Source organism: Phalaenopsis equestris, unplaced genomic scaffold (genome assembly GCF_001263595.1).
Source record: "Phalaenopsis equestris unplaced genomic scaffold, ASM126359v1 Scaffold219149, whole genome shotgun sequence".
Classification (NCBI taxonomy): Eukaryota; Viridiplantae; Streptophyta; class Magnoliopsida; order Asparagales; family Orchidaceae; genus Phalaenopsis; species Phalaenopsis equestris.
The window spans coordinates 522,993-550,537 of NW_018237541.1; the positions used below are offsets into that span (position 1 = coordinate 522,993).

A 27,545-nucleotide genomic window follows, 5' to 3' on the forward strand; every position below is an offset into this window, starting at 1 on the left:
TGTTTCATGCTTGGAATAGTTAGGTTGGTGGCCCAAATATGTTCTCTATGTTGTTGTTCTTATTTAAGATGTATATTGACTTCATATCTTGATATTTCAAAAACATGCGGGTTGCTCCTTGGCTTGGTTTGGCTCGGTTTTACCTTAAGATGGCTGGGATTTTAATTTCTGTTAAGGCTTGGGTTTTAATCTATGCTTGGAATCTGTTTTGGCTTTGAATGACTCGATTTTAGCTTTCCTTGGAGCTCAGATTTACTTGCTTTGGCTCTTACCCGAGAGCTGGTTTGGTGGATAGGCTCGGTTTTGCTTGTTTGACCTTGTTTTGGCCTTGAATGGCTCAGTTTTTGTCTGGTTCTGCTCCTACCCGAGAGGTAGCTTGGGAGCTTGATTTGGTTCGTTCTTAGTCCTACTTGTGAGTTTGCTGGCAATCCATTGGGGTTGTTTGGCTCCTCCTACAAGAAGTGGCTTTGGTGTTGATTGGTGAGTCAAGTTTAAATGTATGCCTTTGCCCTATCTATAAAGTGAGGTGATTGAAGAATGAGTTGAACAAATTTCCTTATGTCCTACTTGGTGAAATTGGAGTCGGTTTGGAGGCTTTATGAGGGTTTGTCCATTCACTCTCCTATGTATATCAAATATATTCATATGATTGACTTGGGTTGCCTTAGCCGTGAGCCTTAATAAGCCTCCTCTCCTTCTGTGCCTTAGGTTGCCTTGACCGTGAGCCCCTTTTGGCCTCGGGTTGCCTTGGTCGTGAGTCCCTTTTAGCCTCGGGTTGCCTTAGCCGTGAGCCTCTTTTGACCTTGGGTTGCCTTAGCCGTGAGCCTCCTCTTTGCCTTGGCCGTGAGTCACCTATGGGAGTTTATTCGGGTCTGGATCCAGATGGTGTTGATATTGGCTTTTACCCGTGAATTTTCTTGGCTTTACCCCACTTGGGCCGAGGATCTTGGTAGTTGTTTTCCTTTCTCTACCGATACATGCCGTGGGTCTTACACCTCAGTGCATTGGAAAAATTTCGTGTTTGTTTGATGTGTGAGGCTGATGTGTGAGGCCATGGATTTGAATTAATTTGGGAGTTGGGAGATTTTGATATTAACTTGGGGTTTGGGAGGATTTGCAAGCCTTATTTGGGAGAGCATTTGGTTGGTTTGATTAATTCTATGTCTTTGGGGTTTGAAAAATCAGCGCAAAGTAGCCCTTTATGTTTGTTAGGAAAGACCTTGGACCCTACTTTTTCAGGTCTTTTCGATAGGAGTTTCGATAGGAGTTTTGGATAGGAGTTTTGAGAAGTGATCTATTCTCCTTTTCGGTGTTTTAGATGGATCAGTGCCTCCTCTATTTCACCCCATTTTTGTTCTTTTATTTCCTTGCTTCTTGTTTCAGTTTTCGACGCTTATGTCCGATGCATAAGTGTCAACGTATAACCTTTTGCTATACGTGAAACCATCAAGCAAGGTCGCAAGTAGTCGTTTTGGGGGCGTAGGGTGGTGATGATAAAGACACACTGAAGATAGAGCAGAAAGATGCCCTATCCTATAACATCAAGATCCAGGTATTTGATGAACAATAAGATAACGGTAAGACATGAGGCGAGTGGGAGTGGGCTCGACCCTCCCCAGGTGGTTGGCAGTTTTACGCCCGACAGCGTAATCGACTTATGGACAATAAAAATTGTTAAAACTTATTTCAAAAAAATAAAAATATATTTTTCGCTATAAACTATAAATTGATAATCCTTTTTTTGAGACCTATGTGCATGTCAAAAACATAAATTTTAAAATACATTTTAAAATTGTTAAAAACATAAATTTTAAAATACATTTTAAAATTGATTGTCCACCTGACGAATACCTGTTTAGACTGAGAAATAACCCTCAAGGTGAGGTTCAAGACACACTTATAGACGAGTGACGGGTTCTATACATTCGGATGAACCGGGTGACCGAGTAGCCTTCATGAACCCTCGAGTATATATATATATCTGAGCCTAGCCCCACATGAGTGCTTGCGGTCCCCCTTACCCGAACTTTTTTTGTTTTATCGAAGCTTTGGGACAGAGCACTCGTGTTTTTTTTTTTATTTTATCGAAGCTTTAAGACACGACACTCATGTTTCTTTTATTTTTTTTCGGGATTTTTCCAAGATTTTTGAGGATTCTTACTTGAGTCTTTTCTCATTGATTTTATCAAGTTTTCTACCATGAGTCGTTGTTACACTCCTCTTTAGATTTCCTGGATGATGTTTCTTCCGGACTTCACTTTTTTCGATGCATTTCAGCTTGCTATATTTATGAAACAACAGATCTCATGGGCGAACATGTTTGTTCTACATTTACATAACTTTATTTTCCTGTTTATACCTGCTACTGTCCTGTACAACATGTATGTTTCTACTTGCTATTGTTCTTCCCGTACAACATGTTATACTATTCTTGTTTCTACCTGCTACTGTTCTTCCTGTACAATATGTTATACTATTCCTGTTTTTACCTACGACTGTACTGTACAACATGTTCCTGTTTCTACCTGCTACCGTTTTACATGCATCATACTGTTTGTCCTGTACTGCACATTTTATATATAGCCTTAAGCATACATTATTTTTATATATGATGTTTAGAAGACTATTACTATAGGGTCGTTTGATTTAACATCATAACTGGACACCCTAGAAAACTTAAACTCGTCACAACAAGGAGCTTGGAACTAGCGCGGTGGGCAACACAACAATCTTCAACAGCAAAACATGTCTTCCCCAGCTAAATCATTCCTTTCCCAGAAATTAAAACAACAATCCATAGGATTTCGAGGTTGTTCGCCTAGCGCAGCATAAATCCTCAACCTTTTCGTTAAGCATTTGTATAACTTTGTTATACGATTTAAGCCCTAACTTGTTTTAGGATTTTGAGGTTGTCGTTCGTTAAGACCTAAATCCTCACATCTTCCGGGTAATTTGTGTGATCATCTCACACGAATGCAAACCCCAATTAAATAAAATTGACAGGATAAAACACTTGAATATTTCTCCTCGAAACTGAAGCCAAACCATAGAGTAGATTGGGAAGTCACCGAGGATATCCTCTGGATCTGTGGCATCCCCTAGTTCTTCTTCCTTTGGATTCTGTAATAAATGTTCCAAGTTTGAACAATTTCCTTTTGCACACCTCTTTGTCTGATTTTGTTGAAAAGTCCTATCCTTTCGAAGTTCTTGAAGATAATTTTTCCTGATTTTTATCGAGAGTATTCTTAGGTGACCACAGTTGTCTAAGATGTAATTAACTATAGGGGCTTGTCCTTATAGGAAGCTTTTCTGAACCCAACTTAAAATAGACTCTATTTAATTTTTCATATTAAATAGGGGAATTTGTCGGCAAATAAAACGGTTTTGCAGACCAAACAGGCGTCATATATATCTTAGTTTATCTGATCGAGCCTCATCCTCAAGTCTTGTGTTTACCCCTCGGGATAGATACATGGTCTGAGGTAAAACGATTTTTCATTTAAACTATGAAAAATATGGGGTCAGTTTGATTTTCATATTTGATTTTAAATTTATATGTAAATTAAAACGTCATTCCGAAGCGGGCGACGAGATTTTGATTCCGGTGACCGACAACTTCTTACGGGCAACAACAACCCCACCACATTTTTATCGCCGACAGTCATTACTATAATTATTTAGTACATATTGAGATGATCATATTGATTTTTCACCAATTGTTTCAAGTTTTTTAGACACATACTAATTTGAATAATATCAAATTATTTTAAAATTTTGATAGTGCATTATAGCGCGCTAGCCTAGCCTAAAGCAATTGACATACAAGCTTACTATACTATCAATTATGATTTAGCATAATTATTTTTTATGTGAACTTCAATATTTTTAGTATGCATTTAATTTTGTATGCATTCTAATTGTTCTAAGATGAATGATAAATATAATGTGGAATATTAAGTATTTTATATCTTTTGTGAAACATATGTATGCAAAAAGACATATTATTATAATTTAGGTTGGTAGAGGTTCATACTCTGTGTTGAAGGGTGGGCAAACAAGCTTTTCTTTAAATGCGAGTTAATGGCGACTTGGTGTAAACCAAATGTAGATTAGATATGCGAGGTTGAGATATAATTTGAATGCCAACTCCGTAGCGATGATGAAAATATAAAATCATATCATTTGTATGTCAAATCTTTTGCCTCTTTTAGAAATTTCTGAAAAGTGTATGTGGTTTTACTAATATTCTTAACTTAGGCATGGCATAAATCAATCTTTGGGTTTCATGTTCTTTCATGTTAAATTTGATTTGTCATCAAGAAGTTTATATCATCAAGGTCATTCAAGCATGAATCTTGATGCATTTCGAGCAAGAAATATACATATAAGTTATTTGACGTGTCCATTGATATTTGGTGTGTCATCAAGAAGTTTATATCATCAAGCATAAATCTTGATGAATTTTGAGCAAGAAATATTTCAAATTCAAATTCAAGATTATTTGGTCCCAATTTCAACAAGTTTATAGTCAAATTGAGTGTCTTGACAAGACAAATCTAATGACACAAAAAACGATCCAATTCAAGTCCAAATATGCCCAGATCAAATATTTAAAGTGTGGTTAAGGCTTTGGTGCATCAATTGAAAGGTCAAACAATCTTAAAATTTTGCATGCTTGTATTCAAATTGAACGACTCGACGAGAGGAATCCAACAAGTTCAAGATCGTCTAATGGAGTGTTTTGAGAGATTGATCAATTTTACCAAAATTTCATTCTTAAAAACTCTAAATCAATCACAATTCTTTACTTGAATGGAGGTGGACGAGAAGTGTGGGATGACTATTAAAGCTTTTTTCTTAAAGTCTTAGAGGTTGTCATCAAACTTCCTAGATCGTGGCCGACTCTTAGAGTTGAACGCCAATCACCAGAGATCGCCATTGGTCACTAGAGGCCGCCGTCGACCACAAATCGTTGTTGAACACCACCAATTATGACTTTGATAACCAAACTATAACTATTATAACCTCCTGCAACTACGACTTACGTAACAAATTACCACTGTTATAGCCACTTACCACAACATCTATGGTCAATTATGACTTCTATAGCCAACTATGGCTATTATAGCCCTACCACGTTTTTTATAGTTAGACTACAATAGTTATAGTCCCAATTACCCTTCACAGTTATATGTGTTAGGTTATTTCAAAACAATGATTATTTCAACATCTTGTAATTTCATCTTTTGATAATCTAGGTAAAGAGTAAAATGTACTTTTGATTACATAATTAATTATTTTAACTAAGCTAGACCCCGTGATTTTTTCTCTTTCAAGAGTTATTTCATATAAAAAATTTTTGTGTTTCCTCTCATGACTTTTCTTTTATTTGTGCGTGTGCTTGATCTTTTTGTAGTACTAAGACGTCAAACTATCACTAATGTCGTAAATTTTCTAGCATGCAATAATATTCATCTTCCCCAATCGGTTGATATGTCTTGTATAGCCTATTCCTTAAAGGTTAGGATTTAATAAAGAATTTGTGATAGGTGCTCATGGAGTGCTTTTGCATTGTTTCTCTAGCTTCAAGGAGTTGCAAGCACCCTCTTTCTGTCAGTTTAAAGGATGAATGCCTTTGCAAATTTATGGCCCCATGTTTATGTTTCCTTTTTTAGAAGTTAAGAGCCCATGATTTGTCCTCTCTTCTTTGTATAAAATTTCAAGCTACTTCGCACTTTTGGTTTTTTTTTGGTGTAGTTCCTCTTTGCAACACTTGTTGAGCTGAACTTGCATACCCTTATAGCTTTAGTGACCCATTTGTTTTTTCCTTGGTTGATAACCAAATTTATTGATGTCTATCTTATCATGTTTGCCTCCCCCTAATTGAGGAGATTGTTAGTCTCACTTCTAAATCTTTTTTAATATCAAGTTGGTAAATCCTCTTTTTAATCCCATGCTTAGTATTCACTAAGATATGCGATTTCTCTTTTTTATAGGAAATAATGAACATTTATAATGAATTTTCAAACTTTTGTTGAGTTATCACCCCATGAATCTCATTATGTTCCATGGCTGAGTTATCACTTTATAAACCTAAATATTTTTGGCATCCTAAGTTCCATCATATCATCATATTGAGTTACACCTTATGTCCTATACTATTTTTAAATTGATGACAACCCAATGTTCTATATATCTTTTAAATCGGATTAACCTCATGTTTTATACCTTTCTTAGGTTGGTTATTATCCCATGTCTTATATCCCTTGGGCTGATTTATTACCCCAAAGTACTAGAAGACAAATAACTCGATGACTTACAGTTAAACGATTGATGAATAAAAAAAAAAACCGACAAAGACAAACAAAAGTGGAATAGATTCACCGAGAAAATCAGCCGAAGCAAACCAAGTAGACAATGTAACACAATCGAGGAAATCAACCTAAGCAGACATTGACAAATCCGGAATGAACCCGTGTATAAGATGAAGGATGAAGTTGCAAACAAATTGCTTCCAGAAGAAGAGAAGAAGACAAATTCGACAAATAAGTCGATGGAGATGAAGCTTTGACTGATGTTCTAATCTCGTCGCAGGGAGAGAAAGCTTCGATCGGGATAGAAAAGGCCACATGATGCATACATAATTGTCATGAGTTAAGGCCGCACTTGCTTTGACGAACGACACAAAATTTTGAAGAGGAAGCTTCGACGAATGATGCAGTGCAGATCAACAACGCAACGATCGATGCCGATGAAGACGATCAACATAGTCAAGGCCGCACTTGTGTGCGAGAAATGAAGCCGAACAGAGAAGGCAACTAGCCGTGCGTATCTTTGATACCATGTGACTGAAAAACTTTTTTTCTTCCTATTATTCAATTGAAAGCATATATTACATATTTATATGCTTCCAACTCTCTAGATTAGGAGTAACTCTAATATAGAAAATATCTTATAATTAGATCTCCTCTGTCTAATATCAAGTTTTCTAATATACAAGCTTCTTAATATACAAGATTTAGATTCACACTTTTTATTTATTTTTTCAAATAAATCGATCTATTATTAGTGTATTTACATATCAATTTAATGCAACCTTTCTCTTGTTTCTTTATTTCAAGAACAAATTTGTTGGTACTTATGTTATATAATTACTAGATAGCTTACTCGTGATTAATTTATTATTTTTATTTAATTGGTGCTAATTAGTAGGATACTAATCTCAAAATTGTTAAATTGCTCGTTTGTTTAGGTTTAATAAATTATTTTCTTAATGAGAAGTAATGTATTCGTTTGAACTTTTTGCTTGTTTATTTATTTATCTGAGTATTCTTTTCATTTAATTTAGGAAAATCAAGCATGGTTATAGAAATTTTAAACAAGCATATATGTGAACTCTTGGGTTGAACTCGAACCGAGCATGAATATCAACTCTGATCTATGATTTCTATATGATGTCTAAGGAATAATGAAGGGATCGCTATGTTTATAAGATATCAATGAAGGGGTAAAATGTGAAAACAAAAGTTTGTGAAGGTGTCATGGCGGCGGATGGAAGAAAGAGTGAGGAAAAAGAGTTGGTGGTAAAAAGGAGGTATAAGAATGTCAATACGGTTCCACCACCTATACTCAATCAGCTTGAAAGCGAAGGCTACAACACTCTGAAAACGGAGAAAATCTGAGAAACCAGTCTCTAATAGCATAAAAATCAAGCAGAAGTCTAATAAGTGGTTTTAAACATCATATTTATACTAAGGAAGAAAAATTAAATCTATTTCTATGTCTAAGCATGAAAAATAGAGCCCTAAGGGGGGTCGGCCTGTTGAACTGGTCAGGTCTATGAACCGGACCCAGGCTGGCTCTGCCTTCCCTGATTCACCTGGCAAGCATGGTCAAAAACTTTGTAGTATGACCAAGTCAAGCCTTTTCTATGTACTTGGGTTGGCTCAGTTGCAATCCTACTTATTCCTGTTTTTTAAATTTGTTTAACTGTTGGATTTGTATGGTAACTGAAATATTGTTAAGATATGTGCCAATTTTTTGTTTGGAAGTATGAAACATGATAATTATTGAAATTTTATAATCATTATTATTTTTCTTATGAAATTTCACATTTTAGTTAATTGTTAAATTATGTTTAAAATGAATAATATATGCTTTTTGTTCTTACATTAAAAGCATTTTTTGGCTAAACTTATTAACCTGTGCATTTTGAATCCAAAGCTGTATTAGAAACACCAGGTACTTAACAGTCCTGCATCACATGACCATACTTGCAGCTCATGGCTTGTTTTTAAATCTTTGCAAGAAGACAACTTAATTTCTTTGATAATTTCCGGCGAAGTACTTTGGAATAGTAATTAAGCTGACCCTAAAAATGCTATTATTGCTGTTGATGATGACGAACTTGTTGACAATGAAGATGAAATTAAGATGATTATGTGACGATGTACCAACCCAATCATTCCTTTTTGCTAACACTTGAGGATACGGTTGATTTTATAGGAGATAAATGTAAAATGTCACTGCTGAAGTGCGCCTTCTAATCTTCTTATAGGAGAAAACTGTATAATTAGTCTCCTAACTTTTTCCAAGGCGAAATTTAATTCCAGAGTCTATAAAAGTGTCTATTTAGTCCTCATACACTTTTTAATATGTGCTGAAATAGGCTTCAAAAAGGATTATTTTAACCCCAATTTAAATAGTCACGAGACTAATTTGGCACTTTAATAGACTCTGGGCTAAAACGGCCCCACGAAAATAGTTCGAGGACTATTTCGACACTTTACTTCTTATAGCCATATATTAGCTTTTACTGGTTTCTTTTTAAGCTTGGAGCAGGTTGAAGGTCGCATACCTTACTGAGAACACAACACTTGGTTTAAGGATGCCATTGTCAGCCAGGGAAGAGACATCTCCGCCTGGAGGTCGTCCATGATTCTCCCACCTATCCAATACCCATTGCAGGAAAAAAATAAAAAGTAAAAAACCTTCTTCAAACTGTCTTCTCCTGTTAAACTGAAACTCTATCTTCATGAGGAAAACACTTATTAAGGATTTCACTTACCTCAAAGGCTGAAACTCCATGATTTCTAGCAGCGAGCCATCCATTGTCGTCAAGAACAACCTCCTGATGCACAAAGCAACCCATTTAAGTTAATATCCCAATTGATTGTTTACTTTTATAATAAAAATTTTTCCGAGCAAAGTATCAAGATAGTCTACTGACTCTTTGCAGGAAGGCATTTTAGTTCTTGTGTTTATAAAAGTGCTATTTTAGTCCCATACTCTTTCAATATTGGTTGAAATAGTCCCCACCAAGGATTTTTTCAGACTCAATTTAAAATGTCAGCGGACTAATTTAACACTTTTATAGACTTTGGAACAAAAATGCTCCATTAAAATAGTTAAGGGAATATTTTGGCACTTTATATTTGATGATGAATTCAAAGATCCATGATTAGATTAATGCTTATTTTTTGTCCACATGTACCGGATTACTCACTCTCCATCATGGGATACCGTGCCGGTCTTGATTCTCATGGTTAGGCTTGGTTCTTCTTCTGTAGCATCAATGCTTGGTTCAAATTTCAGAACAAATTCACTCCAGATAGGCTGAGAGTTCTCATTCAATTGCAGCTAAAACACAAATGCTGGAGGTTAACTATCTTGGCATATTAATTAAGAAAGACTTACATACATACCACTCAATTTCGATGCATTTACAATTCCAACTACTAAACTTTTTTCTTTACATTTATGCCGCCTACAGCATGAAAATATGTATTCGTCTTTCTAAAATTCAAAATGATCTTATTTTTAATGCGATGAAAGATTTGGGTTGCATCAATGTAAAAATCAACGTTTTGGTCTTACAGATATGTAAACAGATAGAAATTGGTTGGTATGTTTGTAAATGCCCCTATAATTAATTATTTAGAAAAAAATACATAATTTGGGGAAACTTAAAAAGTACTACTATCAGTTCTCTCTATTCTGTCAAATCTTCTTCTCTTTAGACCTCGCAAGAAACTCTAGTTTCATATTATGCAATTGTTCTGATTTTTTTTTTAAATTTTTTTTATGGAAGCAGTCCTGAAAATTTCAAACTGAAAGAGGATCCAACTGAGAAGAGAAGTTACCTGATAAAGCATCCCAGCTTCAGACAGAGCAAGAATAGTTTGATTGATTATAAAAACTGAAACTGCTGCTCCTGCTGAAATTGGCAACTCATGGGGAGCAACAACCCACCTTAACCCATTCCATAATCGTTCATATATTGATCCACTCAGCCCTGTCACCCAGATTGAAGCTTCTGACATCCTAGTTATAGATAATCTCTTCCTTACAGGCAAAACCTGATCAAACCGCTCCTCCATCTCTTTCCTATAATCTATTCCCTTATTCCTCTGTTGATTCATCGTTTCTGGATTTCCTCCAGTTTTTACCCCCCAATTCTTAATCGATCCAACTTTGCTGCAGCTTCCATTGGTGCACGAAATCAGATCATAAGGTAAACTGATCTCCACCCATCTGTTTGTCTTCTCTTCGAACTCCCAGAATCGGTTTATTCTCTGCTTGAACTCTGTGTTTAAGCTTCTGTTCGGTGGAAGGGGGCACCATGATTGAGCTGAAAAAGCAGAGTTGAGAAGACGAAGGTGAGATGCTATGGCACAGATGGCCAAAAAGTATCTTCCTATGGGAAGGATTAGGGTGCCCTTCCTTCTGCAACTCATGGGAATTGCCTGTTAAGAACCTGGAGAGGAAACTGAGGTGAGTTCTCCGCCATTAATCCATGGAGCTTTTCTCTTGCAGAGGTAGGTGACCTTTCTGGTTTATACCTTCTGGCTATGGCCTAGCAGGAAGTTCTGCTAGTTCAGTCCCACGTTCCTTTCCACATGAAATAGGCTTCTAGGGGCCCTGTAGATTCTTTGGTAAAGAATATTATTTTTTTGGTGGAAGATGGGATCTTTTGATTATCAATTTTAGGGTAGTGGCTTTGTAGCCGCCCACAAGCAGCTTAGTGCCAATTAGTAATTCATCATGTGGACGGATGGGCCCCTCTGCCGTGGAAGTAAAGTTTTAAGTTAGAGAAAACGAGAAACTCAAGATTTAGGGGCTGTCTGGTAATAGTTTTAGTAAATCTTGTAAATTCAGATTTACTAAATCTCGCTAACACTAGGAATTAGTAAATTTGGGATTTAAGAGAAAATGGAGAGGATTTGAGAAGAAATTGGATTTACTGAATTTAAGATTTAAAATTTACTGCTTTTTTTTTATGTATGGCAGATTTACCCCTTAGGCTAGATGTCGAACTAAATCCCAAATTAGTACTCTGACGATCAACACATCATCAATTTAATCTCCGAGTTTTAATGTACCCCATTTTAATCCAAAATATTAAAAATTGATCTAAATTAGTTTCTAGGCTAAATTTCTTTGTTAACAAGATCCGTTAACTTTGAAGGTATTTTAAAAATACGAATTTTAAATTATATATTATTTTTATTATTACACGATTTTCATATGTAATAGAGCAATAATAAAACTAAAATTTCATTTAAAATTTTTATTCCTAATAAGTTCACGGGCCATTAACTTTAACTATGAAATTCAGTATAGGGACTAATCTGGACCAATCTTTAATAGTTTGAGACTAAGAGTCTGTTTGGGGCAGCTTATAAGTGCGGGTGACGTTTTCAAAACGCCGTCTCACCTTTTGAAAAACACGATTCGACTGCTTATCCGAAAACGCGGTTGGGTTTTTACACTAAACGCAGACCGCGAGTCGACCCCTCGACCGGCCCGCGGGCCGCATTTCAGGATAAGCAGTTTATCCTGAAACGCACAAGCTGCCCAAAACAGACCCTAAAATGAAACACTCTAAAACTCTGAGATTAAATTAATAACACTTGTTGCTAGTCGGGAGGACTATCTTAAGTTTTGCTCAAATTTTAATCATAAAATATATGCCAAATAATTTTTTAGGATTTAACTAACTAGATGTAACCTCTAATTTTTTCAAGATTAATCAACTTTAGATTTACTGGATCTTACTTATTTGTTTGTTTCTTTATCTTTGCATAAAAAATAATTGGGCTTCTGTATCAGTTTTTTTAACTATTAGCCAATTGTGCTGTTCGTTGAGCTAACATTTTTTGGTTGCAGGTATGGTTGTAAGAAAAGCATCCCTTTCGAGTGAGCTAAGCTGCTCATATTTTCCGAAAAAACAAAAGTTGATCATACTTTCAAATGGAGAAAGTCCTAAATGACCGGCGATGTAAATCTTATTATTTCTGAGGTAAGCAGATCTTTTACCTTTTTATAATGGACTTTATTGTCAAATATTACTCATCCTGATGCTACCGTTTACTATATTATCAGTTTACCCCCCTAAATTAAGCATTTTCGGTGTATTTTATATTTAAAAATTTAAATTTTATTAATTTTGTGTGGTGGGTGTGTGTGTATTAAAAAAAAAAAAAAGTCACGGGCATATGCTTATTGATATATTTTATTAATCAAGATAAAAAAATATAACTCGAAATAAAGGTGTAAATTAGTCGAATCGAGCTCAAGCTTGAGCTTGAACTTGATTAGTTTTATTGAGTTCGAGTTCGAGCTCGAGCTTGAGTTTAATTCTACAAGTTTGAGCCAGCTCACGAGCCAGTTTGTTTATTATAAAAGAGATAATAATATTGATTTATGATAGTGTCATAATAAAATTACAAATAGAATGAAAAATTAGGAGAGAAATAATAACAAATCACTTAATATACAAAAAATGTATATTATTTTTAAAATATTTTTATATTTTAAAATAAAGTCTTTAAATTTAATATATTTTAAATATATTTTATATAAATATATATATTTTTAAATGAGCTGGCTCACGAGCTAATAAGCGAGTTAGGGCTAGCTTGAGTTTGGCTTGTTAGCTCATGAAGTTCAGTTCACGAGCTATTTATCGAGCTGAGCTTGAGCTGAATCCCGAGTTGGCTTGACTAACTCACACTCCTAACTTGAAATGCATAACATTTTTATGTTTAATTACATATTGTTTATGATTAATCATAATTATCTTCTTTTAAAATTAAAATTATGCTTATCTAATATTTTGATTTATCAAATCATATTAAAATTTTTTGAGATTGTCATAAACTAATCGGTTATTTTAATCATATTTATTATGTATTGTCCTGATTTTAAATTCAAATTTTTACCTAAATACAATTATTTATAGAGAAATTTACATATATATATAACACAAAATTCTTGTTATACTTACACATCTAACATCTAGAGTTTGATATTTACAATAGTGTCATAAGCCTATTCATGAAAAAAAATATTTACTATTGAGTGTCATATTTTTATTTAATAATAATACCTTAAAATTGTTTTTTTTATACAGATGTCCAAGTCTTTTTAGGTCAACCTCTGCCTTTCTACACATAATTTGAATCTAAAACGTTTACTCTCCTACCGGATCATTAGATGATTGACGTTTAATGTGACTAAATCATCTAAGATGACTCTCTAATTTTATTGGAGCTACACCAATTCTATCACCAATATATTCACTTCGCATTGCGTCAAGCCACTCACAATTGTTAAATTTCAAAAAGTTAACAATTGGGATATTTTTGTTATGATGTTAAAATTTTAAATATTATAAATATAGATATAAAGGTCTAGGTGTTATAAATACACGAGAATTATGTGGCAGGCGTGTAGAATTTTTATATTAATATACTGTCATTGCCTCCTATGGTTAGCTTGAGCCCGTTTCCCTCCGAATCTCGTTTCCAGGTCTCGGGCATCTTCGTTCTTATCGCCGTCCATTTTCCTTCCATTGACTGGCTTCCACGTGGAAGTTTATTATTGGCAAATGTTAAAATCGCTCCGAGATGGATGGGGCCCACTTTTGGTGTCCATGCTTCCTGAGGAATATCCGGCTGCCACGTGGGAATCTGATGGAATCTCTTTGCCGCACTCTCGTCGATATCGACATTTCAGCACGGGCGGCCCACCGTTCTATCAAAAAACAACGGTCATGACCTTCCGGTTAGTTTACCTCCCATGAATGCTTTTTTTTTTTTTAATTTGTCTCTGCATTCCTTCATCTTTAAGCGCTAAACTGCCAAAGCTTGTTACTTGCTACAAATGAGGAGATTCTAGATCTACAATGGCTAAAGTCAAATGGACAGTTAGCCAGAATCTTTTGCTATTTCTTTAGAAGTGATGAGCTAATAGTTCCCTATTAAATTATAAGAGGATTTGCTTATAATTGTGTGTTAGTTTATGTTTATATTTATTCGAAATAGAAAAAAAAGGAAGAAAAGAAAACAGTTTTTTATTCCATTATATCTTGATTGGTTGAGGACTCAATGTAATCCTAAAATTTATGTTTTTTTGCATGTGGTTGGTCATTTTAGTAGAAAGAGATTTTAATCTCCGTAGCTATAATTAAATGATATAGTTAGAGTGGGCCTCTGCATTACAATTTTTTTTTTTTTTTGGTATGAAAATCTCGTAAAGAGAAAAATTATGGGGTCTTGCGTAGTTGCATCATATAGATCCAATTAGAAGCGTAAGCTAGTCGGGTTGAGCTCGAGTAATGTATAACTCGAACTGGAGCTCGGCTCGTGGTACTAATACTAGGTTTGGAAATGAAATTGCTATGGGAGCTCACCAAAAAAGTCGTCTAAGTGCTATTTGACAAAAAATGAGAAGTGTTGTTGCAGCTCATCGAATTAGGCATCAACAATATTGATTGTAATCTAGCTAGTCAAGTGAGCTCGTGAGCCAGCGAGCTAAACCTTGAGAAGCTCGAGTTTCTGGCACAATAAACTAAACCGGATACTAGGAGAGAGGATGTGACTTTGACTATGAGTTATAATTAGGGAGATGTATACATTAATAATTTTTGACTTCTCGTGTCGTTCTTTTTTTATCAACTTGTGTCCAGCTTGCGTCTGATGTCGTGTCGGGGCATGTCTCGGATGTTTCTATGTCTAAAAAAATCTTTTTTTTTTTTGCATTGTTGAATAAGTGTTGGGTGTGTGTCCGTGTCCGACACGAGTACGACACTTTTTTACAAGTGTTGGTGCTACATAGTGAATCACTAGAACTTCAAGAAGTTAACTTTTAGATTGATGAATTGTATGAAATTTGAGATGTTGCATCACAATTCAAAATTGTGCAGTTGATGTAGGGAGAGGGTGATGGTTAGGCGTACAACAGATTGCCGCCGCCAAACTTATATTACATGTTATGCACGACCAAGTTGATAGGTGGAAGATGGTGGGGATCAATTCATTTTAGCTTGGTCTAGTTTAATTGATTACTATCTTAAACATGCTTGAATTCAAATGATTTTATTGCCATTGGAATTTGTGAGGCAAGGAAATCATTTTGATTATAAATTTGTGAAACTCAGAGAACATGCAATCTTAAAATTAGTTTTTGAATTAATCATTGAGCATCTTGAGAGCTATAATTTTCATAGAAAATTTTTCCATGTCAATAGAGGATTTTTAACATCACAATAATGTCATATATGAGTAAAATGTCAAAATATTCCCTTGACTATTTACATGGATCCTTTTAGTCCTAGAGCTTATAAAAATGTCAAATTATTCCATCAACTCTTTTAGCATATTCTAAAATGATACCCAAAGTGGATTATTTTATCCCTCTGGAAACTAATTTGACACTTTTATAGACACATGGTCCTCTAAAAAGAGTCGAGGGACCATTTTGACATTTGTTTTCTATTTATATGTTATCTTTTGGAACGAATAAAATTATAATTGACATTTGAATTCCTAGAACCATCAAGATGGAATAAATATAATTGCTGTGCAAAAATTTCAAAATTCTAGAAGGTAAAGCAACATATTCACAAGAATAGAAGAGTATAATGTGGTTCCTCAACTTGCCTATATTCATAGGAAGCAACATACTTAAAATTGAAAAAAAAATACTCACAACTCTTCTCCAGATTGTCTCACGCGTACAAAAATTATTACAAGCTTGAGAAGTTACTTAGAGGACTACTTTCCAATGAAGATTATACTATTTTATATATAGAAGAGTTCATCTCTCAATATTAATGATCAGAATTTTGTGACAAATTTTATTTAAGATTTTCATTATATAAACTAAGTCATCATTTTTACAAACAGCTATGAGGATATTTTCCTCAAAAATCTTTTTTTTTTTCTAGGGATGATTATATACATAGCACCCGAAACACTGCTATTTACAAAATATAGCATCCAAGTGATATTTTGAACAGCCGAACTGATGTATTTATGCGTGTCACAATCAAATCATTGAGAATTCGATAAAAAAAGAAAAATATGGGTTGGTTTTTATCATGAATTTTGATGTTAAAAGTTCAAAAAATGGATGAAAAGTGGTGCTAGATTTGTAAATAGTAATGTTTTGGATGCCATGTTTATAATTGTACTACAGATTTTACATGAAAGCTTTTGTTGAATGCAACTACTAACCTGCCACATAATAAAAAATGGATTGTTTGATATGCAATATTTAAACTTACCGGATGACTTAGGTGAGAGCAAGGTGGTTTCTATTGGCAGGGTTAGACCATCACATCATTATTACAAGTTAATTACTTTATCTTTGTACTTAGAGAATTAATGATAATCTATTAGCATACGCCATAAAATTTATGATGCTGTACTACGGATTTAAATATATCTGAGTATGAATATGTCCGCATTAATTTAGGTGATTTTTTCTTAATATTGTTTATGTTTATTTTTTATTTTTTTTCCTGTCTTTTTCTCATTTTCTACAACACATCATGTGTTATTTATGCTTATATTGCTTTAATGAATAGTAGCTTTGATCTCATTCAAAACATGAGTCTACGAGGAGTTCCTATGCTGTTAACTTTGAAATGATTTTCGAATCAAATACAATTATGAATTGTAAACCCTAATATATCCCTCCACCCTTCAAATTTGTTATATCTTATTCTCACCTATCTCAAAGTTCTAAAATTATTCGTTATCTATTTTGCCTTCCACCAACCTTACACATTTTACCACCACTCGCAGTCTTTTTTCTTGATTCTCTCTCGGGGATAGTGGGGGAGTTGGTTAACTCTACGAAGAAGGTCGATTGGGAAAAAAAAAAAAAACCATAAGCTAGTACTCTAGGTAGTTGTCATAGCTTAGAAATTTCTTACTATTTGATGACTTCTGGTTTGATTTCAAATATCTTGAATTTGTAGAATCATATATTATTTATAGATTTTATGAGTAGCATTTGATCTTTTTAGCTAAAAAACTATAAAATTTGTGTCTATATTAGATGGTTCGAATCATTCACTCCCATTATTTGAAAATTGGGTATTCAAATGATCCCACCCTTGGGCCAACCTATGACGATCCGATCTGGGACTTGGAATTAAACAAGACGGGTACAAACAATCGGATAGTGGAAATTAAATTTTTCATTTTTATTTTATATAACTAACTATTAACGCATAGAAAAGCTACTAATTAAATCAAATTAAAGTAATATAACTAAATTTATCTCATTTTGAGTTGTCCACGTCTTCTACAAACATTATTTTTTATTACTTATCTTTTAATTAATTACACCCGAAAAGTTAGTTTAAAAAACTGTGAGCTAACCAAAACTAGTGATACACATACTCCAAAACTATAGTAATGCAAGAGAAAATAAAGTAATATGCATGTCAGTTTAGTTTTTAATAAATCAATATAAATATTTGATATTTTAAGAATATGACGTTAGACAATGAATCTTACTATATCAATATCATATTCATATCATGATATATATGTATAACTGTTATAAGAACACCGTCTAAAAATTATATCAATTAAAGTATTTCAATATCAGTATCCTATTCCATTTACATGCATGGTACATTGGGTTTCTAATGCTAGTACCATAAAGGGGGGATTGCATTTTAGTCAATTATGCACATATAAATAGTTAATATAAACATATAACATTCATAACAATGTGCAAATAAATAAAAAAATATATAAATCAAAATAAAACTTGTACAATATAAAGTAATACGTATGCCAGTTAAGTTTTTAATAAATCAATATAAACATTTGATATTTTAAGAATATGATGTTTTTCAATGAATCTTCCTATCTCAATATCATATTCATAGCATTATATATATGTACAACTGCCACAAGAGTACCTTCTAAAAATTATACCAATCAAAGTACTTCAATGTAAGTTTCCTTTTCCTGTTACAGGCACGAGTATCTTAGTGTTCCCATGCTAGTACAATAAAGGGTGGACTGCATTTTGGTTAATTATGCACATAAATAATTAATATAAACATATTATTCATTTTAATCTATATATAGCAGTCACCAATGTATTATATAAACATATAACATTTATAACAATGTGATAAATAAAGAAAAAAATATATCAATCAAAATAAAGCTTCTACAAGTATCATTAATCACAAATGCAAAATAGTTGAGAAGAAACATAATATTACTATAGATTAAAAGTACGAATACTCACCTCGATTAATTTGTTATTGAATTTATCTTGAACTCGATTCTTCTAAAATTGATGCTTATAATAAACATGGATATTCATATTATAAAATTTTAATTAATTATTATTTTAATTAGCTATTAAATTTACATTATTTAAGAATTGAAATTTTATAATTTTACTTTATGTAATTCTAATTAGTATTATTATTAATTTTCTTTTATTCAATATATATATTTAAAATTTTACTTAAATAATTAAATTAAAATATTAGAACATACCTTTATATTTCTTGGTGGAGAGCCCTAAGCATGCGGAACCGTCCTCCTCTGGACGTGATCCTTCTTGTTCTCTGCTAGGTAAGTCAATCTCGCCTCTACCGTTCCTCCTACGTTTCATTTTATACACCAAAGTTTCCTTTCGTGTTCCTGCACCTCGCTTCATATCCCCCCTATCGGTTTCCCGACTCCTCGCTTCAGATCCCTTGGGCATTCAAAAGGAGACAACAGACAACCAAAATGGCCCATCTCGACAAAATTTAGTCGACTATAGTGTCTTGAAGGTGGTCCAGAAGTGGTCACTATGGATTTAAACCTTTGATTGACAATCAGAGAGCGCTATTTTGAAGCTCTCAATACAATTAACTCAGTGAAGTTGATAGATCGAATTTTCTATGATTGGACTAATCAAACCAAATCCAATAATATGTAGAAATCAAATTTAGATATGCTAAAAAACTATCAATGATAGGAAACATTCTTGGCATCAAATGTTGATCCTACCTCTAAATGCATTTATTCCATGACCAAGTCGCTCCATTCCATGCTTAAAAATGCTTAGATTTAGACAATTTTATAGTCATTGGAATTTGTGATGTCAACTATAAGTTTAGAAAAATACGCTATTATTGATGTAGCTGCCAGGACATCTACTTTACTTTCTAAATTTGATTAAAGTATTGGGTATTAGATATGTAATTACATAAGAATTGTGTGTGTGGTATGTAAATTTCCCTAATTATTATTATTAAAATGGTTTTGCTGAATGAAACTATTGACCTACCACATGATAAAAAGCTTTTTTTTTTTTGTTGGTGCTATTTGCAACAGTTGAACTACCGGATGACTTCGTTGAGCGCCATGTTGGTGCTATGAGCAGGTTGTTTTTGGTAGAGTTTGTCATCAAATCAATATTGCGAGTTAATCAAGTCATATTTTATACAAAAGAATGAATCAACGTCAGATTGGTAGCACATAGCATGACATTTATGATGTGCCAAGGATTTAAATAAGGGGCATTTACATACATACCACGCACTTGTTTTATATTTACAGATCTGACATGTATAATTTCATATTTACATGTGTACCACTCGAATCTTTAATATTACCTCAAGAGTATCACTATTCTTAATTTTTTAAAAGTGAAATTCACATTCTCATGCATATAAACATCAAATTTTAGATGCTAGATATATAAATACAAAAGAATTTTGTGGCATGCGTGTAACATTCTCTTTAAATAATTAGTAAAAAGCTACCTTGATGGTCATATCTTTTTAGGTGGATTGGTTAAAAAAATTGACTTGCGATAGATGAATGAGTGTGGTGTGCGTGCGCGCATGTGGCATGTTAATATGGTGTTGAATGTGTGGTGCTAATACAAAAAACACATGAATCATATAATAATCGTGTCACACTTGTCGAGTTTAGTCAATTAGGCTTGTATTGAGTTGGGTTCAGGTATGACAATTTGGCATATGTAATGAACACGCACGTCGACTCAAATCAAACGATTTTGGATCGTGCCAAATTTAGTTCAAACTCAAATCTTACCCATTAACCCGAATTTAGTCTTCTTGTCCAAAGGCAAACACAACTGCAACTATTGACTTGCCCATGTGATAGAAGGAATTTGTGCTATATGCAATAGTTGAGCTAACCAGATGACTAATTTGAGGAATAGGTAGATACTATGGGTAGGTTGGTTTGGCAGGGTTGGCCTATCAAGTCTGTGTTGCTAATTATTTACCTTATATTTTGTACATAAATGATATATCACAACCAAGCAATGTTGAGATTTTGTACAATGGATTTAGCCAAGTTGTTAAATAAGTTTTTGGCCCCTTAGATATTTAGCAAAAAAATTCACAATCATATAGACTTCGAATCTAAAAGCCGAGCAAAATCTCGAATCATTGAGACACTGCAACTGTAATTGTTCAAAAGTTAGAAGGAAGTTAGCAACCCTTTTAAGACTAATTGGTTAGTGTTTTTAGACTCAAGTTTTAGATTTTGTGTAAATATGTTTGACTTGTGCTTTAATACTCAATTTTCCTTGCAAAAAGAGGTGGGCATCTACATATATAATTTTTAAATGTTTTGGAATGTCATGTGAGAGTCACCTGAGCTGACTTTGGCTCAAATTATATGGGGACTAATTTGGCTTCACTGATAACAACAAAAACATCAACGTGTATGGATAAAAAATGTAATCATAAAAATACAATTTAAATTTAATGAGTCATCAAGAAATTTTATCATTTAATATAAATCTCGAGAAATTTTTCAACAAGAAACTTTTCATATCCAAATTCAAGATAATAAAAAGCCTTGATTTCAACAAATTTATAGTCAAACAATGATACCAAAATTGGTTCAATCAGAGTCCAATCAAGTCTTGATCAAGCCGCTAAAACACATTTAGAGGCTTCAGGTCATTAATTGAATGATCAAATGAACTCAAACTTTGATAAACTTATAGTCAAATCGAGCGTCTCGACGAGAGAAATTCAGCGAGCCTAAGCTCTTTTAATTTTGAGGTAAATAAGACCTTCAATTCATTAAAAAAAAAAGTTGTGATTCATCCAATCAAGTGGTTATGAAAGTTATTTGAAAAAAAAACCGAAATGCCCCTCTTCAGAGGCTATAAATAGATCCACACTCTTCAATTGAAGCGGAAGGAGAAGAAGGAGAATTCCAGTGTTGTTATGGACTGAAGACTCGATGATAACTACTGCTCACTGTCGGCCGCCTATGTTTGTAATGATATATATGAAATACGACCATAACACATGACATCATATTGAAGATCTGACGAAAATTAATTATAGTGTTTTTATGGATTGAGGGCCCCGCAATAATTTCCAGTCACCGTAGCCGCTCATGCTCTTCGTTTGCGGTGAACCCTATAGCCGCAAATGCTCTTCGCCCGCGGTGAACCCTGCTTGCTAACCCTGTATTCAAAATACAGCTGTGATATATAAAATCGTGTTGAAGATCCAATGATAAATTCCGGTGACCATTGCTTCCAACCGCCGTATTGAAAATATAACATTTCTTTTTCAAACAATTGAAGTTTTTTATACTTTGCATATGTACAAATATTGTACGTGGTGTAAAATTATAACCATGCTCTCATAGTTGTGAGAAAAAAAAAGGTGTTTCATTGTACTTACATTCTTATAGCATATTACTTTGAGCTAAACCCCATACTTTTTTTTCCTTTCAAGGTTTTCACGTAAAAGATCTCTATCTTCTCCTGCTACTGTTCATTTATCTATATAATAGTTAGATCTTTGTGTAACACTAAGACGTTAAATAATCATTCTATCCCCACAAATTTTCCAGCATGCAACTGAACTACCAACACATTACTGCATTGCAGTGCTGACTTTGAGCTCTGCAGCACCGCAGTATTTCGTATTCATCTGCAGCTTATTTATTCTCTTATTATTTAACAAATTTGCAATCTCTCACTCTACTGCTCGCTTTTATAATTTGGTGAAAATAATGGAGATCAGATGGCTTGCTATCTCTCAATTAATGAATAGCTGCTCAACATTTTTTTACTCTGCTTTCATTACTCTTATCATTCACCCATATGTCTTCTTTGAATATCAAGGGGTAGGTGTTGATACGCTAGTTGTAATATGATTTATTCATCAGCTTTAGAAGAAAAACACACTGCAGGATTTACATTAATATGCCAAACATGTGAAATAAATTTAATTGAATTTACTCTTAACTGAACCAAACATAATTATGAATTTAACAGCATCTCGATTCGATAAATTCAGATTTATTGAATTTACTAAATCCTATTTAACCTAAATCCGATTTGGAGCCAACACCCCCTTAGGACCTTACTTTGTTTTCTAGTGCGAGCATGGTGAAAATTGGCTTAACATTTATCGAGCCAAGTACGACTTGGCTTTGAGAAAAAAACTTATTTAAAAGTTAGACATGAATTGTACAATACGAACATCACATGCGAGCGCGCGCGCATGTATCAACAATGCTGCCTTACTAGCATGTTCATATGCTCAATGAGTATCTTGTAAGCAACACAGCTTTAAAAATTTTAATTTTATTCAAAATATATCGAACAATTCTATATATTACATCATATACAAATGAGTTAACTCGCTGAGTTGACATGTTAAGCTGGCTATAAGCAACTCGACTAGGAGCTTGCCTAGTGTCCATGAGCTCATGAATAAGTCGAGTAAAAGTCAGCTCGGCTCATTTTAAACCGACTTAACTCGAATTAGGTCATGTTGAGGCTGAATAGATATTAGAACTGGTGTAGGGTTTATTCTGCCTCAGTGATCTTTTTGTATTCCGACCTTCTCTATGGACTCCATGGCATCTTCAAATGATTTCTACAATTAAAAACAAATAGAATATTAGAATCTTCACCCAAAGCATTAGTTAGTTACCAAAGATGCCACTTGATAAATAAACGATACTCATTTATATTAGTTTGGATGTAAAATTAAATAAATTTAAGGTTTTGAAAATTCAGTTATATTCAAGCGTAAACATTGACTTGATTTGCTTAACAAAAAAAACTTGATAAAACGGACAATATCTTGATGGTTGAGATTCTAGACTGTTACAAATCATTTCAAATGTCCCCTCAAGTAGAATGAAATAAACTCTTAAACATCAAGAAACATTTTGGTGCACGGTTAAGAGTTTCATCAAAAAATCTAAAGTTAAGTATGTTTGTGTGGAAGCACTCAGGATAGCTGGCCTCTTAGGACGTTACAACAACGAGACAAAACCATGAGGCTGCTAAGCCAAAACGGACTATATCTCGCTAAGTGAGAGTTAGAGCTATTACAAATGGTAATAGAGCATAGCATCAATTCAAAGATAAAAATATTTGCATGGTGGATGATCTTGGGATAAGAAAACTTATTGGGACTCCGGTTACTTAAATGTGAGGATTGTGAAATTCCTAAAATAGAATGAAACTGAACTTTTAAACTTCGAGGAGCCTTTGATGAAAAGTTTGGAGTTTCATTAAAAACTCCAAACTTAAGCGTGCTCATGTAGGAACACTCTCAGGATAGGTGGCCTCCTGGGAAGTTATACCAACGAGACAAAACAATGAGGTCATTAGGCCAAAGAAAACAACATCTCGAGCGGTGAGAATCCGGGTGCTACAAAATTAGTTAGGTTTGATTATGCTTCGAACTTATAATAAAACTAACAAATAAGTTAAGAATAGATTTTCAAATAGGTGTTCAAATTTGACTCAAACTTCATAAGAAAATGAATGAGTTAAACTATATAACAAGACGGTATTCAGCTCAACTCGGTTTATGAGACGACGACAACAACAAAAACAAGCCTTTATACTACTAAGTAGAGTCGACTATATAAATCATTTTTCTCCATTGTGTCCTATAGAGTGTCAAATTTTATTTAATTCTAATAGATTAAGATAACTTTTTATACAACACGCTCAAGTCTTTTTAGGTTTGCCTTTGTCTTTCTTAACATAAATCGAATCTAAAACATCTACTCTCATAACCGGATAATCAGATGGTCGGCGTTTAATGTGAACAAACCATCTAAGATGACTCTCTCTAATCGCATCTGCCATTGGAGCTACACCAACCCTTTCCCAAAAAGATTCATTTCGCATTTTGTCTCCCTGGTCCACCTTAGCATTCTCATCTCAACAACACTCAACTATGTTTTATGCTTCTCTTTGAAGGCTAACATTCCGCATCATAAAGCATTGCAGGTCTCACCACCATCTTATAAAATTTTCCTTCAAGCCTAAATGATACCTTTTCTATCTCAAAATAGGCATGATGCATTCCTCCACTCCAACTAACCAACTTGAATTCTACTAATAACATCCCCGTCCATATCACCATCACTTTAAACAACAAACCTGAGATATATAAAATGTTCACACCTTTTTCACGATTTGATCACCTATAGTTATGATGTTGTCACTAGACTACTATTAAAATAACATTCCTTGTATTCAGTTTTGGATCTACTCAAACGAAGGCCTTTAGACTCCGATGTCGACCTCCATATTTCAAGTTTTACACTTAATCTAATCTTATCCACAAGAAGGACATCATCAACAATAAGCATAGATGGTTTATTAGACCTTAATGCTAAATAAAGTGTCCAATTACAAAGCCAAGATCAATCAGAACCCTCCATATTAAATTGATCAACAGATCTAATGCTCAATTATACAAATCATCATTCATCTTCCACCCTCTATGATAGATCAGAATATTAGTCATACGTAAGACATAATTTATTTCCCCTAATTTTTAATGATTTTTCAGCAGTATTCATGAAATGCTAATTCAGAACATAAAAAAGGGGATAATTACATATAGATCACCCCGAAACATTGGTATTTACAAATCAACCACCCACGTAATTTTTTTTTGAAATACTGAACTAATGTATTTACGCTTGCCACGATCCAACAATTGATAATTTGATAAAAATAAAAAATAGGGGTTGTGGTTTTATCATGAAATTGTGATATTTGAGTGAGAATTTGAAAAATGGATAAAAGAGGATGGTTGATTTGTAAATATGAATTTTCAGGTGGTATGTACGTAAATAAAAATGACATACCCCGCTATTGTTTAATCTCCAGACTGCATCCACACTTCTTTCAGCAACAACTGCACCACCTAACAAAATACTGGATAGCTGAAATTTATTAACTTCAAAATTTCTGGAAAATAAAACAAAATATTAATCTAAACCTCATTTATTTCCAAAATTACAAATGTACCACACCATTATGTCAGTCTGCATGAATTTGCAATTATGTCAGTTAATGTATCTTTTATGTCTTAATGTTTGTATAGATGCATCGACATGTAAATTATGCAACTTATATTTATACGTCCATATTATATTCATACATTTGCATACAACACATTTAGGGATTGTTAGGTGTGATTAATACAAAACCTATTCTAAATCCTATCAAATAATTAGAAGTGCCACAATAAACCCTATAGATTTTTAAATTATGTTTTAGCCCGTCTTTTGGCATCAATGCTCGATTTATTAAATTAACTTCATTTTGAGTTACTTATCTAACATCTATACTTCAATTTTTACGAGTAGTTCACGTTAGAATCGTGATATTTTTAATGTGATATGAAAGATTTTAGTGGTATAAATGTAATAAACAAAGTTTAGGCGGTAGATATGTAAATATATGTGAATTGTGTGGAATGTGTGTAGATGTAGATGCCCCTTAATTTAATTGATTAATAAATATGTTATCAAGATAACTATAATCATATAAGCTTGATATGTAACTCCTTAATAATTAGTTAACTAAAATTAAGTTACATATCAAAATTTGATTAATTTAATAAAATTCTAATTAGTTGTTATTTATTAATCAACTATTAATTAATGAATGTTAAAATATAATTTAGTAAATATTTAGTTTAACAAAATTTTTATTTATAATTAATTAATTAAGTGAATAAATAATTATTAATAAGCATAATTAGAAAAACCTTAAATTAATTTAATTAGATTAAGGATGTATTTAGGGTAGTTTGTGCGTTTCAGGATAAGCTGCAGCCCACAGGTTGACTGTCCGTTTTCGACCCACGGTCTGCATTTAATGTAAAATGTGTACCGCATTTTTGAATAAACGGGCAAAACATCGAGCAAAACATGCTATTCAAACGGCACCGCGGCCCGGCAAGTGCTGCCCCCAAACGGGGAAAAAATTTGCATGCGATAGACGTACGCAGCGCTGCGTGCGATATTGGGGTATACCAAGGGTACAAGGGGGTTACATCCACAGTATAAGCCCTTGTAACCTCCCTGTAACTTACGTGTACCTTCTTAATATATGATAACAGAAGCGCGAAATTTATTTTAGAGTACAGATAGGTTACAGGAAGTTACACGGAGGTTACAAGGAGTTATACCGTGAATGTAACCCTCTTGTACCCTCGATATAACCCCAATATTGCACGCAGTGCTGCGTACGACTATGACACTCAAATTTTTTCCCCCAAACGGGCCCTCAATAACCGCACAGAATATTTTTCACGCCAAACAGCCGCATAAGTCTGTAACGAAAAACACAAAGGGAATCGAGAAGAATTACCTCGCAAACGCCAGACTGAACAGAACCCCACGAGCCGTCATGAATCTGAAGAGGTACTCCACATCCAATCCTGATCCCCCTCCTCCCGCCGACCGTCGCCGATACCCACCCGAAGCAGCCGGCGATGCGCCGCCACGTCCTCCGGCGTGCCGGCGGTTGAAATCGTAATCCGCGCGCTTCCGATCATCGATCAGAACCTCGTAGGCCTCGCATGCCTGCTTGAATCTCAGGATTGCTCGCTGCCTGACGAGCTCCGACGACTGGACGTGCCTGTCGGGATGGAAATTTAGGGCGGAGCGGCGAAAGGATTCCTTGATTTCTTCCTTGGTGGCGTCTTTGGTGAGACCTAGAGTTCTGTAATGATCCATGGATGGAGAGAGAAGGTGCGCCGTGCGTGAGAGGAAGGTTAGGGGGTTAGATTAGAGTTTTTAGGGTGGACACGAGAGAGGAAGATTCGGGTTTTTGGGGTGGAGATGGGGAAAGACGCGTTCTCTCTCGTTGCCGCGAAAGGGTTATGTTGAGAATTAGAAGTATGAGCGGAGGAGATGGCGGTCCGGTTCGACTCGATTAATGGCGGTCCGGTT

The 27,545-nt window shown here is 34.1% G+C and overlaps 3 protein-coding genes and 1 long non-coding RNA gene across 8 annotated transcripts in view; 1 reads left to right on the top strand and 3 right to left on the bottom strand.

Moving 5' to 3' along the window:
• The window catches only part of LOC110037398, a 21,523-nt gene extending 10,557 nt beyond the window's left edge, over positions 1-10,966 (bottom strand). Inside the window, exons 1-4 of the mRNA XM_020742039.1 lie at positions 10,143-10,966; positions 9,506-9,639; positions 9,068-9,130; positions 8,858-8,947 (exon numbers count right to left, since the gene is read on the bottom strand). Coding sequence (XP_020597698.1) covers positions 8,858-8,947; positions 9,068-9,130; positions 9,506-9,639; positions 10,143-10,736 — 881 coding nt within the window. The 5' untranslated portion in view covers positions 10,737-10,966. The remainder of the gene's footprint in view (positions 1-8,857; positions 8,948-9,067; positions 9,131-9,505; positions 9,640-10,142) is intronic.
• Positions 1-19,850, top strand: part of LOC110037399 — a 25,647-nt gene extending 5,797 nt beyond the window's left edge. Inside the window, exons 2-5 of one of the 4 annotated variants that reach the window (XR_002295332.1) lie at positions 8,832-8,981; positions 9,075-9,155; positions 9,550-9,659; positions 10,094-10,221. This is a non-coding gene — a long non-coding RNA (uncharacterized LOC110037399). Of the gene's footprint in view, positions 1-8,831; positions 8,982-9,074; positions 9,156-9,549; positions 9,660-10,093; positions 10,222-10,701; positions 10,774-12,168; positions 12,302-13,812; positions 14,249-19,649 lie in introns of those variants that run through there. The other 3 variants (XR_002295333.1, XR_002295334.1, XR_002295331.1) reach the window with 3 other exon arrangements.
• Positions 19,851-22,811: 2,961 nt separating this feature from the next.
• LOC110037382 (chaperone protein dnaJ 72) lies at positions 22,812-27,439 on the bottom strand. Of its 2 annotated transcripts, none has more exons than XM_020742019.1 (3): positions 26,962-27,439; positions 25,449-25,551; positions 22,812-23,203 (listed from the first exon to the last, which is right to left on the bottom strand). In XM_020742019.1, the coding sequence occupies exons 1-3, from the start codon at positions 27,327-27,329 to the stop codon at positions 23,144-23,146; spliced, it is 531 nt and encodes a 176-aa protein (XP_020597678.1). In that variant the 5' UTR covers positions 27,330-27,439; the 3' UTR covers positions 22,812-23,143. The 2 variants fall into 2 exon arrangements, with proteins under 2 accessions (XP_020597678.1, XP_020597679.1); XM_020742020.1 differs by having other exon boundaries at positions 22,817-23,203; positions 25,449-25,518.
• LOC110037381 (endoplasmic reticulum-Golgi intermediate compartment protein 3-like) overlaps positions 25,469-27,545 on the bottom strand; it is a 28,324-nt gene continuing 26,247 nt past the window's right edge. Inside the window, exon 14 of the mRNA XM_020742016.1 lies at positions 25,469-25,507. The gene's annotated coding sequence lies outside the window, so the exon portion shown is untranslated. The remainder of the gene's footprint in view (positions 25,508-27,545) is intronic.

Excerpts from the sequence above, each read along its gene's own strand:
- LOC110037382 (XM_020742019.1), bottom strand. The coding sequence starts at position 27,329 with ATGGATCATTACAGAACTCTAGGTCTCACCAAAGACGCCACCAAGGAA. Across the intron at positions 25,552-26,961 it reads TTCAGTCTGGCGTTTGCGAG|AAATTTTGAAGTTAATAAAT; the intron begins GTAATTCTTCTC and ends TTTATTTTCCAG. Across the intron at positions 23,204-25,448 it reads GGAGATTAAACAATAGCGGG|AAATCATTTGAAGATGCCAT; the intron begins GTATGTCATTTT and ends TTTTAATTGTAG.